The sequence below is a fragment of the Colletotrichum jinshuiense genome, chromosome 1 (assembly GCF_051148585.1).
Source record: "Colletotrichum jinshuiense chromosome 1, complete sequence".
Classification (NCBI taxonomy): domain Eukaryota; kingdom Fungi; phylum Ascomycota; class Sordariomycetes; order Glomerellales; family Glomerellaceae; genus Colletotrichum; species Colletotrichum jinshuiense.
Genome location: NC_139302.1, coordinates 797,839 through 813,048, shown reverse-complemented (window position 1 = coordinate 813,048; position 15,210 = coordinate 797,839). Strand labels below are relative to the sequence as shown.

At 57.3% G+C, this 15,210-nt stretch overlaps 6 protein-coding genes across 6 annotated transcripts; 4 read left to right on the top strand and 2 right to left on the bottom strand.

Moving 5' to 3' along the window:
- Positions 1 to 711: 711 nt before the first annotated feature.
- EsH8_I_000221 (uncharacterized protein) lies at positions 712 to 1,990 on the bottom strand (the record flags this gene model as incomplete). The annotated part of the gene is made up of 3 exons (XM_083267634.1): positions 712 to 1,362; positions 1,424 to 1,803; positions 1,855 to 1,990. 3 exons carry the CDS (start codon positions 1,988 to 1,990, stop codon positions 712 to 714), a joined length of 1,167 nt encoding a protein of 388 aa, XP_083118072.1.
- Positions 1,991 to 5,618: 3,628 nt separating this feature from the next.
- EsH8_I_000220 (NADP-dependent oxidoreductase) lies at positions 5,619 to 6,819 on the top strand (the record flags this gene model as incomplete). Its single annotated transcript, XM_083267633.1, has 3 exons — positions 5,619 to 5,799; positions 5,882 to 6,495; positions 6,568 to 6,819. The coding sequence occupies 3 exons, from the start codon at positions 5,619 to 5,621 to the stop codon at positions 6,817 to 6,819; spliced, it is 1,047 nt and encodes a 348-aa protein (XP_083118071.1).
- Positions 6,820 to 7,967: 1,148 nt separating this feature from the next.
- Positions 7,968 to 8,888, top strand: EsH8_I_000219 (uncharacterized protein; the record flags this gene model as incomplete). The annotated part of the gene is made up of 1 exon (XM_083267632.1): positions 7,968 to 8,888. The coding sequence occupies one exon, from the start codon at positions 7,968 to 7,970 to the stop codon at positions 8,886 to 8,888; it is 921 nt and encodes a 306-aa protein (XP_083118070.1).
- Positions 8,889 to 9,167: 279 nt separating this feature from the next.
- On the bottom strand, positions 9,168 to 10,334 carry EsH8_I_000218 (alkene reductase; the record flags this gene model as incomplete). The annotated part of the gene is made up of 2 exons (XM_083267631.1): positions 9,168 to 10,153; positions 10,214 to 10,334. 2 exons carry the CDS (start codon positions 10,332 to 10,334, stop codon positions 9,168 to 9,170), a joined length of 1,107 nt encoding a protein of 368 aa, XP_083118069.1.
- Positions 10,335 to 11,113: 779 nt separating this feature from the next.
- Positions 11,114 to 12,928, top strand: EsH8_I_000217 (major facilitator superfamily domain-containing protein; the record flags this gene model as incomplete). The annotated part of the gene is made up of 2 exons (XM_083267630.1): positions 11,114 to 11,690; positions 11,742 to 12,928. 2 exons carry the CDS (start codon positions 11,114 to 11,116, stop codon positions 12,926 to 12,928), a joined length of 1,764 nt encoding a protein of 587 aa, XP_083118068.1.
- A 921-nt stretch (positions 12,929 to 13,849) lies between these two features.
- On the top strand, positions 13,850 to 14,911 carry EsH8_I_000216 (uncharacterized protein; the record flags this gene model as incomplete). Its single annotated transcript, XM_083267629.1, has 2 exons — positions 13,850 to 13,984; positions 14,060 to 14,911. The coding sequence occupies 2 exons, from the start codon at positions 13,850 to 13,852 to the stop codon at positions 14,909 to 14,911; spliced, it is 987 nt and encodes a 328-aa protein (XP_083118067.1).
- Positions 14,912 to 15,210: the final 299 nt, after the last annotated feature.

Below are 15,210 nucleotides of genomic sequence, written 5' to 3'. Positions count from 1 at the left end.
GATGACTGATAATCAACCAAGGCCTTCCAAGGGCCAAGGGTTGAGGAAAAGCAGGAGGAATCGCAGAATGTGTGTCTTTCCGTGCGTGCTTGTGTGTGTGTCTCTCTCTCTGTATGTGTGGTGTGTGTGTGTGTGTGTGTGTGTGTGTGCATATCTGCGCCGCTCAGGTCAAGGTGACTGGTAATCAACCAAGACCTTCCAAGGAATTGAGGGACAGCGGGAGGAATCGCAGAATGCGTGTGTGTCCGGAAACTGAGAAACTTGTTTATTGAAAAGTAGTTCAAGCTTGAGTAATTTCCGGACCTGGATCGTGCCGTGCCCAAGAAGTAAAGGCGTTTGGTTCTCGATCCGTTCTCGCGTTGGTTCGCCGTCTTCGATTGCCATGATCGCAATTTCGGCTACTAACGACCGACCCCACGTGAAGGTGCGAGTACAATGTCGGTCAGGTTTGATATAGCAGTGGCCTTCTGCTCTTCTGCAGGAACCCTAGAACCCGGGTATGCAGGATTGGCGATTGGAATATGATGCCCCCAGCTCCTCAACTGGGGGACTTTTTTTGCCTTTAGCGGTGAGGCTACGGTGTCTTGTCGAAGCTGGCGGTGCAGGCAAAGGCACTGGCCGAGCTAAGGAGAGAAAAACCGGAAAGAAATGAGACGAAACCGAAAGGGGGGGCCAGTACAACCGCGTATGTATTCCAGGCGGAATCCTTGGTCATACTTGAGCAATAGCGGCCTCTATGCTGCTGCTGCGGTTGGTGCGACGTCGAGCAGCTTGAGGGGGAATTGTCAAGGATGCCTCAGACGACGACTCGCGCAGCTGATGATCCTGAGTAATTCGGCTGACCTTCCACAAGTAGAGTGGCGAGAGAGTCGTGTCGCTCGTGGCTTCAGCGTCCGGGCCGTACTGTGCAACCCTGTCTGGTTGCCACCAAAAGAACGGAATCTGGTACCAACGACCCAAGACCTCCTGCGCATTGTCCCACCAACCTCCTTGGGAATAGGGGTTGTTCTTGACGAGGACATTGTCCAAGTGCCAAGTGCCATTGGGAAGCCGGATTGCCATGCGGAAGAACTTTGCCTGATCATCGCCGAACTCGCGTTGACTCCGCTCAGACCCCACGCGATTCTTGAACACAATCATCCGCCATTGGAAGATGGTATTGTGAAATGCAGCCCAAGCCGCAAACAGACCCGAGAGAGCCACGAAAGCGTAAGTGAACTTGGCCGACTCCAAAGCAGCATCTTCCGAAATCGCCCAGGACATGGCAGCAACGGAATATACGGCGTAAACGAAGAGCGAAGGAATGAACAACGCATACGACTTCATCGTTCCGAAGTAAACTGGACACCAGAGCCAGAAACACTGCAAGATGTTAGTTAAGCCGCGTCGCGTCGTCACATACGGAGGCAGGAAGATCTCTTACATAGTGGTCGAAGCCCGGCAGACATCTCGAATACTCACGGCAGTGATACATTCGATCTCCTCTGAATACCTGACCGTTTGCGCAGCGCGGCGCATACGGGGGACGCTGGCACAAGTTCGGACGAATATCCGGGAGGTTGGTGAAGTCTGACTGGGCGGCCGCGATCGTCTGGACGACTTTCCGCCTGGTATCGCGGAAAAACGGCGTCTGGTACGTCTTCGCCTCCGTGTTGGTGATATACCAACACGTGCTTATACAGCCGGCGGTATACACGAGTAAGAAGAGGTAAATACAAAAGACGGCGAGGGCGGCGGTACTGTCTAGCTCAGAGACGTCGGTGAAGGAATTGACCGGGGACCGAGACAAGAAGAGACTGAAGACTACAGGTTGTCAGTAAATACACAGGAAGAGAGCAATAGAAGGGAACTAACAAAATACGTCGACGAAGACGTATGTGTTCCCAATAAACATGAGAACCAGGAACACTGGTAGTCCCCAGAAGAAATAGAGGGCCGAGAGCGTCCACGAGGTGAAGCTCTGGCGATGGTCACGGCCCGAAGGGGCCATGGTGGGCGGCGGCGACGTCGGAGTATTCAGAAGACGAATCTCGGCGACGAAGCGGCGGAAGATGGGTGAAAAAAGGGGGCGCGGATGCGGCGGCGGCGGCGGTAGCGGCGGCGGCAGCAGCGAGAAGAAGACGAATGGCTCGAGTTGGTCAAACGACGGAACGGAAAGAGACGGCGGCGGCAGCGGCGAAGAAGGCGGCGGCGGCAATATCTTGAATCACTAGACTAAGTGTCAGTAAAGGTCTTGGTTGCAGTAGCAGAAGTGAACTTTGGAGGTGGACGAATGGTCCTCGGTCTTGCAATGGGAAACGGGAAATGGGCATCGAATCGAACCAGGGGAAGGCAGTGAAGGGGTAACAGTATCACGGGAGAAGAACGAGATCCTCCGCGATGCTGGGCAGGGATGGGAAATCCAGCGATAGGAAATCCAGTGATGAGATCGATGGTGCCGGGGTCATACGTACCGTTCGACAACGGGAGTCCGAAGAAGAAAAGAGGAAAAAGAGGAAAAAAGAGGAAGATTGGCAAAGGCAGAAGTAGTCCGGACGGTTGACGGGGCGAGAGTGCGGCTTTCGTCTGGGAAGGCAGGAACAACTTCGTGAGGAAAGAGGAAAGAGAGAACAAGCAACCTATTAGGTGCCAATCACGGCTTCGCTCCTTCTTCGCGGGCTAAAAAGGCCTGGCAGAGGCTTCAGAAGGCAGGTCGGGTAGGTAACCTGGGTAAATCGACTCGATGGGAAGTAACCCATCACCGAATTCGCCTATTTGATATCTAGTACAGATCCCATATGCTCTTTCTCTATTTACTTCTCAGAATCATCTACCTCAATAAGATGAAGGTTCCGGCACTTGCAAAAATAATTCTTCAAGATCAGCAAGTGAAGGAGGCTGCAAGAGGCGCGGGTGTATGTTGATGAACCGCTGGTTGTCTTTTTCATTCTCAAGCAACTTGTCATCCAGGGTGTGTCTACTGTAGCAATCCCTAATTCTCAAGAAAGTTGAAGGCCCCAGGTTTATAAAGTGTGAATGTGAGTTCCAGCTTAGACCCGAAATCGGGACGGAGAGATCCGGCACTGCTGGCTTCACTATGGGTGAGATTGTAGCATCGACTGAGGACCATTTTCATTTTACTGGAGTCGATGGTCGGGCCAAATCAGTGGTGTCTGCGCACGACGTGCAACTTGGTATTGAAGCGCAGTTTACCCCAAGGCTCAGGAAGAGTAGCCTCTGCTTAGTATTGTATCAACTTCTTTCTATTTGAGCGGCTTAGTATGCCAGGACGGCCCTGAGATCCGATGAATTTCAGATCTGACGACTGCCTGGATGGCTTGGATGAAGCTTCCGACCCGGGTCCGGCTTGGGTTATTTCAACTGACTTGTCAAAACAAATAGAGGCATATGCAATCATTGCAGATTGCAATGATCCCTGCATGACAACATCATAAACCTCGAGAGACACCAGGAAAGCCACAATCTTGATGATTATCTCATCGGGCATAAATGGGCGAATAGTTGAGCATGCATGTAGTACATAGTTGTCCAAGTTCGTCACTCGGCTCAAGAAAAAGAACTAGCAGCATGATGGCGGTGACGGGATTGTGGCCGAGGAGCAGATGCAACGAGTTGTTATTCAGCAATCTTCAGCGTCCATCTCTTGTTCTCCCTCGTAAAAGTTGGCGACTGGAGCCATCTACGAAACCTCTCTGCTATCCCGAAAGGCATACAAACATCCTCACACCTACGGTTCTAGGTGGAAAAAATCCCCGAATTATGAGTTTCACGCGGTAGTTGGCAAGCTGAGGTGGGACTGATGTCCTACCTTAGGTACCTGTATTATTTGCTGGGATGGGCCGGCCCCACGGCACGGTACCTGAGGTACCTAGCTTACCAAGACTCACCGAAATAGGTCACCTGTGGTGGGGTGCTCGGTGAGGGGCACACGATTACGTCGTCCCTTGCCTACCTGTCAGCGACTTCTTGGAAAGAGGAGGGAAGAGCCGGCATAATGACAGATTCCCGTTGGGAAGTGGGAAGGGTGGAAAAGGTGGAAAGGGCCTCGGACAAGTTGCTGCTTTCGCGGTTCGCTTCGAAAGAGGTACGGGGTTGGCTCAGGTAAGCTTTTTAGCATGGACCGATCTGGACGGGATTGGGACCAAAACGGCCGGGCGAACTGCTACTCCGCAGGGGCCCGGATTGGGAGGTTCGGCCGTCGGTGAGCCCCCCTAAAAGAAACAAAAGTCGAGTACTGAGATGGAGTACGGATATACATAGTAATCACTCACTCACTCACTGGTGGCATGCCTCGGCTGGGGGGTTTTTTGGGGGGGGAGGGTAAGCGGCGGCCAATCGGGGGTGTCCAAGCTCCATCTTTCTTCAGCTCTGGGTCGCAGAAGAGTCGATTGGTCATACACAGTATACGCGGTTGATGCTTCGCACACGCAGCCGGATCGCGGCGGACGGTCTGACAATGCTGATCGTCTCAAAGTTGGGAGTGTGGTGCATGTAGCGTAGGTAGTGTACGAATAGTGTATGTAGTGAAGGACAAACCAGGTATCCGTACAGGTATCCGTCCATGGAGCCGAGTTTCACGATGTATTTTCACGATCCCGGACGGCGTGCATATGCCATGGCCCGCCGCATCCACTGCGACCCTCCCTTCAAACCCCCAGCATCTCCGTCCGGACCACTCCGTTCGTTCCCTCAGCATCAGCATCAGGGACCCTGAAGAGCCGGCGACAGGCTGAACAGACGGGCGGGGGGGCTCAACAGACCCAGCCGGGCGACACGACACGACATGCACGACACGCACGACCACGACGTGACAAAGCCGAGTCGAGAAGGGCAGCCCGCCAGTCAAGATGTGTTGCGGCAGCCCCTCATACCTCGGCATGGCGTCATGCCCGGTCATTCAGCCCCACCACGGGAACGAGACGAGACGAGACGCAGTAACCCGCTCCCTGGCCACCGCCGGCACCTCGTCCCCTGCCCACTCGGGGCGACTCCCAGGACGCACCCAACCCCCCCTTCCTGCCCATAGGGGAAACGCCCGGTCGAAAGAAACCCTCCGTCTCCATCCACCTCGGGCGGCCACTCCGGGGAAATCGGCCACCAGTGCATCAGAAAGACAGGACACCATCCACCGCGTGTTGACCAAAAAAAAAAAAAAAAGAAAAAAAAATAAGCCCGCCTCCAGGCCCCATCCCTACTAGCCCGTGCTCCGTGCACCGGAGAACATTCCTCGATCGTTCGTCGAGGCTCGGAGCTCGTGCGGGCCATTGTCCCTCTTCGTCCTGGTGCTCCGGCGCGGGGCATGAAGTCATGACATGAGCCAAAGGTAAAAAAATGGTGCACGACGACTCACGCTCACGGCGATGAAGCTTGGAGGAGGGGTTGCGGCGGCACTAGGCAGGGCGGGAGGGAAGGGAGACTGAGTACTTTAACCCCTCTGCTCCCCGTTGACGCCGGAGTGGGAAGAGCTTGGTATCCCGTGTTGAACTCTGTGGCTCTGTATTTCATCTTGGAACTTTTGTCATACCGGTAATCCTACGATATTTCAATCCTTCCTAGGACGACCACATATCCCCCCCTTTCCTCTACCACGCCCAAAAGAGAGAAAAAACACACACAAAATGTCTCAACAAAACCTCAACGTCGTGCTGGCCGAGCGCCCCACGGCCGAGATCGTCCCCGGCAAGACCTTCAAGACCGAGCTGAAGCCCATCCCCAAGGCTGAGGACCTCAAGGATGGCCAGATCCTCATCGAGAACTGGTACCTCAGTCTCGACCCTGCCATGCGCGGCTGGCTCAACGGTATGCCCTCTCACGATGCACCACTTGCACGGAGCACCTTTTCTTCTTCCCTAGATGGGTTTGCTGACCCTCCCTCTCCCAGACCGCCGTTCCTACCTCCCCCCCGTCCAGATCGGCGAGCTGATGCGCGGCGCAACCGTCGGCCGTGTCATCGCCTCCAAGTCCCCCAAGGCCAAGGAGGGCGACGTCCTCCCCGTCTTCGGCGGCTGGGCCGAGTACAGCGTCGTTGACGACGCCCGCATCGAGCCCGTCTCCTCCTTCCCCGCCGTCTCCCAGCCCATCGACTACCTCTCGGGCATCGGCATGACCGCCCTGACGGCCTACTTCGGCATGCTCCGCATCGGCGACCCCCAGCCCGGCGAGACCGTCGTCGTCTCCGGCGCCGCCGGCGCCACCGGCAGCGTCGCCGGCCAGATCGCCAAGATCAAGGGCGCCCGCGTCGTCGGCCTCGCCGGCTCCGACGACAAGTGCCGCTGGCTGACCGAGGAGCTCGGCTTCGACGTCGCCCTCAACTACAAGGACCCCGAGTTCAAGCGCAAGTTCAAGGAGGCCACCCCGGACTTCATCAACGTCTACTTTGACAACGTCGGCGGCGAGATCCTCGACTTGGCGCTGGCGCGCGCCAAGGAGTTCTCCCGCTTCGTCATGTGCGGAGGCATCAGCCAGTACAACTCGGCCAACCCCCAGGGCCCCAAGGTAAGCCCCGGAACCTCCCCTCCCTCCCCCCCCTCTCCGCGATCATTGGACGGCGGCTAACGGTGGTCGCAGAACTACTCCAACGTCATCACCATGCGCATCAAGATGCAGGGCTTCATCGTCTTCGACTTCGTCAAGGAGTACGCCCAGGCCCGCAAGGAGCTCGCGCAATGGCTCGAGGAGGGCAAGATCAAGCGCAAGGAGACCGTCATCAAGGGCGGCCTCAAGGCCGCCGAGCAGGGCCTCGTCGACCTGTACAAGGGCATCAACACGGGCAAGCTGATTGTCGAGATCAAGAACCCCAAGGACGCGTCCAAGTTGTGAGGGGATGCGGTGCGCATTTGCCGGTGAATGACTTGATGATACTGTATAATTATGCATAATGACCCCCCAACAAATACTGGCATAGCTGGAAAACAATGCCAACTAGATTCAACAAGAAATGATGAACACTAACCTGCCTTCTCTGCGGAGCAAGCAATGAGCTGTCCCCTTGTGAATGTCCCCCGGCACTGTTTGAAAGCCGCAATGTGATTAGTGATTAGACTACCGATGAGAAGAACAACATAACCAAAAATCCTTGTTTGGATATGCATAAAGTGCATCAATTTTGGGACCGTCGTGGGAGAGGTTGGTGGCCCAACAATATACCAGCTGGGATCGTTGTATCGGCGACTTTCGACATATTCGACTAAGCAGGCTATGCGGATAACGGCCCCGACCCCACCACCCACGATCGCCAATCTCCCCCAAGCTTCCCGAACCAGGGCCTCCCAGCTTGTTCAAGCTGTTTTCTTCATCGTTGCCTCGGACACAACTCCATACTGGCGGACCCCGAGTGGAAGCCACCCAACAGCCGCTCAACTCCCACCGGCTGGCTGCGAGCGAACTTCCATCGACATGGCAAAGAAGTGCAGCTGCGTCCGACTTTGATCTGCAGGCTGTAGAATCGCCATTTTTGCCGCCGCAGCGCTGGTTGGGGCTCTCCCGGCGACACCGGATCGCCCGCAGCCCTTCTCCCACGAAGCTAAGCCGCCAATCCCCTCGACCGCAATACCCCGAGCTCGTCTGCGTAGCCAAGGTTCGAAAGAAGTCGAAGATTACGACATACGGCATTCCTTTCGGTCCTCGAAGCGACCCTCGACCTGCCATCCTGCGTGCCTCGACCTGAGACATTCCGCCGGACCCCAGACCTCGCTTGTACGGAACGCATCCAGCCTCGGATTGACGACCATGATTTAAGTGATTGGGACACGAGCAAGAAGGCTGTGATCATACCACGCAGTTCTCAGGGGGGATCTTGCAACACGTCAGGAGGATTACTTCGACGTCAACCAGGCCTTTCAATCAAGCCTGCAAGCTCGCCGCCTGTCGGCTCCCGTACCACCGGCTCGACGAGCAACTAGGTATCTCGGCTGCCTCACGTCTGAGAGCACATCCTGTGCCAGGACCCTCGAATCTTGAAGCCCGAGATGGCCCTCCCACCAGAGGAGCTCGCGCACCTCAACCGGCAAGCCAGGCGTCGGGCCGAGCGAGCAGCAGAGGAAATGTCCTTCCGCGACGTCAGCTCCGAGGAGTACCTCCGGCGGCTACGAGCCAGGAGGCGCCCGGGAAGGCCGTTCGAGGTGGAGGACATACCTGCTGCGGTTGAAATCGGCGAGGAACCACTCGATCCGCAGCCCGAATACAAACGGCTGACGGCTCCCGGGCGACAGCGGTCGCAGTCACATACAGTGTCGACGGGCAGCACGACGCCGGGACCCAACCCTCGCGGGCTGTCCAAGTCTGGCAGTCGTAGGCCTGTTTCTGGAGGGCCCATGCCCAGAAACCCTTCTATGAAGGTCCCCGTTCGTTCTGAACGGACATCCTCAGAGGGGGCGAATCCCCAACCCGGCCGAGAGCGGGCTGTGCATCAGCCGCCAGCTCCAGCCGCCAGCTCTGCCAGCCTAAACTCGGCGGCAGCTTTACCACACACCCAACCCCAGCGACCGCGGTCAAGCTTGAGCATCTTCGGTCCCAAGAAATCTGTGCGCCGGGCAGCATCCGTCGCCGTCTTGTCTTCAAAGCAAGGCTTTGTTGATGCTGAAATGGCCTCAGCGACTCACCAGGCCAGCCACGTGCGCAGCAGATCACTACATGTCCCATCCAACGTCTCAGATCCCTCACTGCGCCCCGGGACACTTTCTAAGAGAAGCTCGCTGCGCTCACTCAAGGATACGATCAGGAGGGTTGCCAGCTCCCTCGAGCTTCGCTCCCTTAGACGCGACAACTCAGACCTCGCTGGCGATATCACCACCTTGAAACACCGCAAGTCCAGCAAAAGTCTCCTCTCACGGTCCTCACGGAGAGTGGTCCCCCAGCAACGCTTGGGGACTGTCAGCGAGGAAGCCTGAGTCCAAGAATTCGAGGATTTCCGCACGCACGATCGGTTCATCTGCCGTGAATATGCTGCCCTATGAGGATCTCTCGGCAGGGGCGCACTCTGAGGGAGAAAGCTACCTGCATGACTAATGGCGATGAGACACGACAATGACCACTTTTGGATGCCGGAATCTTGTAATATGTATCTGTATTTGAAGTTTCTTTCTACATAGGCCAAGATACCCTGATTTTATGTCCCACACCCCCAGAGCAAGGATTGCTAGGGATGATCTCTTTTTTCGCACCGTTTGTCACACCTTTGAAGCTGCCTGGAATTGAGGAGAGAAGGGATAGTCGATGTAACCTGTTGGCAGCTTCGGCGTGTAGAAGTACGTCCGGTCATACTTCTCCAGCTTGATGTTCTCTTTGATGCGGAAGACGAGGTCCGGATTCGAGATGAAGTAGCGACCAAAGACGATGGCAACGTCGTACTTCTTGTACGTCTCGTCGACCGCTACCCGTGCCGACTCCGCGTTCAAGCCGCCTGCGATCAACACCGGGCTCGCATTGTCCCACAGTTCAACGAGCCAACGTACCGTTCGCTGCCCGCCGCAATCCGTGTCGTCGTTACCGCTGATGCGAGCCTCGATCAGGTGGAGGTACGCCAGGCCCAGAGGCCTCAACTGCTCCGTCAAGTATCTGAATGTCGGGTCCGGGTCGTCCATGAGCATACCTTGGAAGTCGCTGTATGGGCTCAGACGGACCGCCGTCCTGTCGGCTCCGACTGCGTTGATGACGGCCTTCGTGACCTCGATGTGGAACCGGGCCCGCTTCTCGATGCTGCCACCCCACGCATCGGTGCGCTTGTTGCAGGTATCCTGGAGAAACTGGTCCGGCAGATACCCGTTGGCGCCGTGTATCTCGACGCCGTCGAAGCCGGCCTTGATGGCGTTGCGCGCGGCCGTCGCATAGTCCTCGATGATCTCCAATATGTCCTTCTCGCTCAACTCCACGGGTGTCGGGGTGTACTTGGCAATGGGCACCGCGCTTGCGGACTCGAGCTCCAGCCCAAGGTCCTCCAATATGTCGATTTTGCCGCCGCGGCCAAGGTGCCATAGCTGGCAGTAGATGAATGAGCCTTTCGCGTGTACAGCATCCGTGACCTCTTTCCAGCCGGCAACGTGCGCATCCGTCCAGATGCCGGGTACATTGAGGCGGCCGGCGGCGCGGAACGAGATCAGAGTGCCCTCGGATACGAGCAACGTGCCGGGGACGCAGCCCCTCTGCGCGTAGTACTCTGCGCGAAGCATGCATCAGAGATTCGGCGCTCAAAAGTCTCGTCAACACAAACGCTCACCTGCCATCATCGGTGTCGGGGTCCATTCATCATCCGCCCGGTATCGCGTCAATGGGGCCAAGGCTAGCCGGTTGGAGAGCTGGATTGACCCAACGGTCAACGGCGAGAAGAGTTTCGACATGACTAGGTACAGTCAGATGGCGTTCGTACAAATGGCAGTGCCAAGCAGCAACTTCGCGATCTACGACTAGAGTTACGAGACGTTGAAACAGAGTGAATGCAACAGCAGAGTTAAATCTACCATGGCGACTCAATTATGTCGCCATCCGTGCAGTTGCTGGTAATCAATCACTAGCGCGGAGGATCCTGGTCTTGCCTCTAACACGGATGCCGATGGTTGCCGCAACGGCCTCCGATTGTTTCTGGTCGTTACCATCTCCGGGCAAGCCATCTTCACTTCCAACAGTTATTGATGGTCAAGACGAGTCGCTCACGGACCTAGTCTCTATGTTACTCCACATGCACTCCGCGCGAACTCGGGAGCTGGCATCCGTACTGAGACACGGCTTCAGAAAACACGCGGCAACCCGGCGGGTGCGTGTCGGCACAAAACCTGCCGACAAAGAAGTTGGTCGTGGGATCGGCTAAGGCGACCGCCAATCCGCATCCCATGCCATGCCGACATATCCATAGTGGATCGCTCACTTTGGAACACCTCAATTTTGCCCCCATGAATGGCTCTAATAGCGTTGACGCAATGGATTGCTGTAAGCATCTGCGGACGCATCCGATGCCCGCACAGGGACTTGCGGGAGACGACAGCCGGCCGGCGATTCGGTACCGAAATCTGCATGGCCGATCTAGACTCGCCTCAGTCTTGTCGCCTTTTTTTTCTTTCTTTGGCTGTTACCCGAACAGTACTTTCTCCTGCCTCAGCGACCCCAGTAACATGCGGTCAAGATGAAGCACGATGCACCAGCTACCGATGCCAAGGACAACGAGCAAGCAACCGAACAAACATTGAGCACGGAGGCATCGTCGGGCGACGATGAGGTTAACGCATCAGCATCGCCGGCTTCCGGGCAACAGGCCAAGGACAACAGCGATGCGGAGAGCATAGGCGGGCAGAGGAACACCATGTCGCGAAAGCGCATGTTGCTGGCCTTCTCCGCCTTGTCCGTGTGCCTTTTCGTGTCCTTCATTGACCAGACGAGCGTTTCGACGGCGGTGCCAGCAATCGCAGGCGACCTGGATACCGGCACGGCGACGTCCTGGATCGGGACGTCCTTCCTCATTGCCTCGACGGCCTTCCAGCTCATCAACGGACGGCTTTCCGACATCTTTGGGCGCAAAAACCTGCTCATGATCTGCCTGGTTCTGATGGCTGTTGGCGACATTCTCTGCGGCTTCTCCAAGACCAAGGAGCAGCTTTTTGCATTCAGAGCCATTGCGGGCATTGGCGGCGGTGGCATCAACAGCATTGTCATGATCATTGTCAGCGATATCACGACATTGGAAAACCGAGGCAAATACCAGGGTGAGCCAACATGTTTCTCTGATACGAGCCAAACACTGACACCATTTGCAGGCATTCTTGGAGCTGTTCTGGCACTCGCCAATGGCATTGGCCCCTTTGTCGGCGGCGCAGTGGTGCAGGAGTCGACCTGGCGATGGGTGTTTTGGATGGTCCCCATCATCAGCGCACCGGCGGCAGTCACCATCCTTTTCTGTCTACCACTGAAACACCAGTCCGGAAACTATGCGGAGAAGGTGAAGATGATCGACTACGGCGGGATTGCGCTCAACATGGCCGCGACCTTGCTGCTCCTGATCCCGCTGTCCGGCGGCGGCGTGACGTACCCGTGGTCGTCACCTTTTGTTATTTCGGGGCTTGTCATCGGCGCCGTCTTGGCCGTTCTGTTCGTCCTGTACGAGTGGAAGCTGGCAAAGCTTCCCATCATGCCTCTGCGCCTCTTCCAGGCACCGCACTGCAGCTACCTGTACGGGCAAACGTTCCTGATGGGCCAGGCGTATTTCGGCAACCTGTTTTACCTGCCGATTTTCTTCCAGTCCATCCTGAAGTACTCGCCCCTCGTCGCCGGCGCGCTCATCCTGCCCGTCATCATCACGACCTCGGCGCTCTCCATCCTCTCCGGGCAGTACATGCTTCGGCTGGGGCGGTACATGCCCTGCATCCTCGCGGGCTTCTTCCTGTGGACCCTGGGCAACGGCCTCACGATCCTCTTCCACCGCGACACCGGGCTGGGCGAGCTCATTGGCATCCTCATCATCGTCGGCGGGGGCATCGGCTTGACGTTGCAGCCGACGCTGGTGGGCCTGTACGCCAACTCGCGGAGCGAGGACCGGGCCGTGACCACGGGCCTGCGGAACTTCATCCGCACCATCGGCGGCGCGTTCGGGCTCGTCATCTCCGGCGTCATTCTGTCCAACACGCTGAGGAAGGAGCTGCAGGGAAAGGACTTTGTGTCGGATGCTGTGATTTCCGAGCTCACGTCTTCGACGTACACCTTGGACGAAAGGGGGTTTTCGGAGGAGGAAAAGGCGGTCATTTTGGAGGCGTACATGAGGGGCTTGCATTACATATTCATCTACTACGTCGTGTGCTCCGGTCTTAGCCTGGTGCTGACGCTCGGCGTGGGGAACACGGGGTTGAAGGCGAAAAAGCCGGCACAGGTGGACGAGCCTCCCGAGGCTCCGACCGGTCAACAAGAGGACAACTCAAAGGACATCACTGAGAAGGCAGACCGGAACTAGTTGTCTGTGGCCATGATCAAGAAGTGGTTTGCATAGGTGGCATTTGGCATGGCATGGGAAGCCGGCAGGAGATAGTCACAACATCGGTCGCATTGGGCGGAGTTTAAAACGTCAATCGATTCACACCCTCAAAGATAAAACAAATCAACTGGTTCACAGGTCTGCCGCACAACAGCAAGATGATTCGTCATGCGAGGTGCTTGTCACAATGCGCTCGGAGGGCCCGACAGAGTCAACCGGGGATCCGCGGAGGCACGGAGCTCGCGCCGCCCTCCTCTCATCCCGCAACTCAATCGCCGTCGACATTCCCAATCCAGACATCCACCGTCAACACACACGCCTGTGCATTACATCAATCCGCATCCCGCCAAGAACTCGCCTTATCATCGGCGCAGCGAACGTTGTCCGCGGCCGCAAACGACCCCACCACGCACCCCGCGCCTTATCAGCACCCCTGGGCGGCAAAATCTCCGAATGCTCGAACGGATCGTTTGGCCCGATGGGCACAGAAAGCTACCCCGCCACTCGCGAGATCCAGCAGCCGGCTCCCGCACCGGTCCAAAGCCCGATCGACATGTGTGCCGCGATAACGAGCTGCAGGCTGAAAGGGAGCTTGGTGTGACGACGGAGCTCTGGTGGGGTTCTGTGGAGGGGTGGGAGCAGCTCGAGCTCGGCGCAGCTCATCACGGCAGATAACGCGCGACGCGCGTGAGGTTGCCGACGGGCAGAGCCGGCCGGCTCAGATGGGCCGACGAGAGGGTGTTTCGAGGCGGATATTTGTATGTTCCTGGATGGTCCTCGCCAGGAGCCGGTCTGCAGCCCGAGATCAGTTTCTTTCAGTCACTCCCGCGCAAGTTGCCTCGCTGAACACCGCCCCAACCACCCGCACACACCAATTGCAAACTTAATTCATCCGCCGCCATGCCAGAGGTCTACCACTCCCACCCCGACTACGGCTTCGCCCGTGACTTTAAGGGTTACGGCGAGAAGAGCATCGCGTGCCCGTGGCCCAACGATGCCAAAATCGCCGTCTCCTTCGTCATAAACTACGAAGAGGTTCGTCCGCCCGGCCCTTCCCCTCACACCCCCCTTTCCCCGAACACGCAGGCTTACACTCGCGCTGGATGACAGGGCGGCGAGCGCTCGGTCGTTGCCGGCGACGGCATCTCCGAGTTCAACCTCCGCGAGAACCCCGGCGGGCCGCCGCGCGTGAACGAGCGCAACTACAACGTCGAGTCCGAGTACGAGTACGGCTCCCGCGCGGGCTTCTGGCGGCTGTTCCGCCTGTTCAACTCGCGGCGCATGAAGTACACGCTCTACGCCGTGGGCCAGGCGGTCGAGGAGCAGCCCGAGGTGGTGACGCGCAGCGTCGAGGAGGGCCACGACGTCGCGTCCCACGCCTACCGCTGGGTCGACTACCACGACTTCCCCGTCGAGAAGGAGAAGGAGTACATCCGCAAGGGCATCGCCTCGCTCAAGGCGCTGACGGGGTACGCGCCCAAGGGGTGGTACTACGGGCGCAACTCGCCGCACTCGCGCACCCTGGTCCCGCAGGTCTACGAGGAGATGGGCGAGGAGCTCGTCTGGGCCAGCGACACGTACGCCGACGACGTGCCGTACTGGATCGACCTCCCGCTGGAGCGCGGCCGCGAGGACGCCAAGGGGTGCCTGATGGTGCCCTACAGCTACGACTGCAACGACTTCAAGTTCCACACCGAGGCCGGGTTCCGCGACCCCATGGGCTTCTACAACCACCTGAAGAACGCCTTCGACGTCCTGTACGAGGAGGGCGAGGAGGGCACTCCCAAGATGATGACCATCGGCCTGCACTGCCGCATCATCGGCCGCCCCGGCAGGCTGGGGGCGCTGCGGGACTTTGTGGACTACATTGCGAAGAAGGAGGGCGTCTGGGTCGCGACGAGGACGGAGATCGCCGAGGCGTTCAAGGCAAAGTATCCCTACAAGAAGGGACAGCTGGCGTGAATCTTGTGCGAGGAGAAGAGCGTGTTTGACCCGTGTTAAGATGAGAGACCTAGTTGGCTAGTTTTGACTGACGATTTACATGACAAAAAACGAACTCAATAAGAAACAAACAAAACTCCCAAAAAGAGCAAAAGAAATGTGATCAGTGGGAGGCTTGAACTCCCGGCCTTGGCATTACACAACATGCTAGATGACATATTAGTACCACGCTCTAACCAACTGAGCTAACCGACCCGATTGCGATTAGTAATCGGCTGTTGAAGATCGCCCCAGTTCAATGTCCCTTATTGGTATCAGCG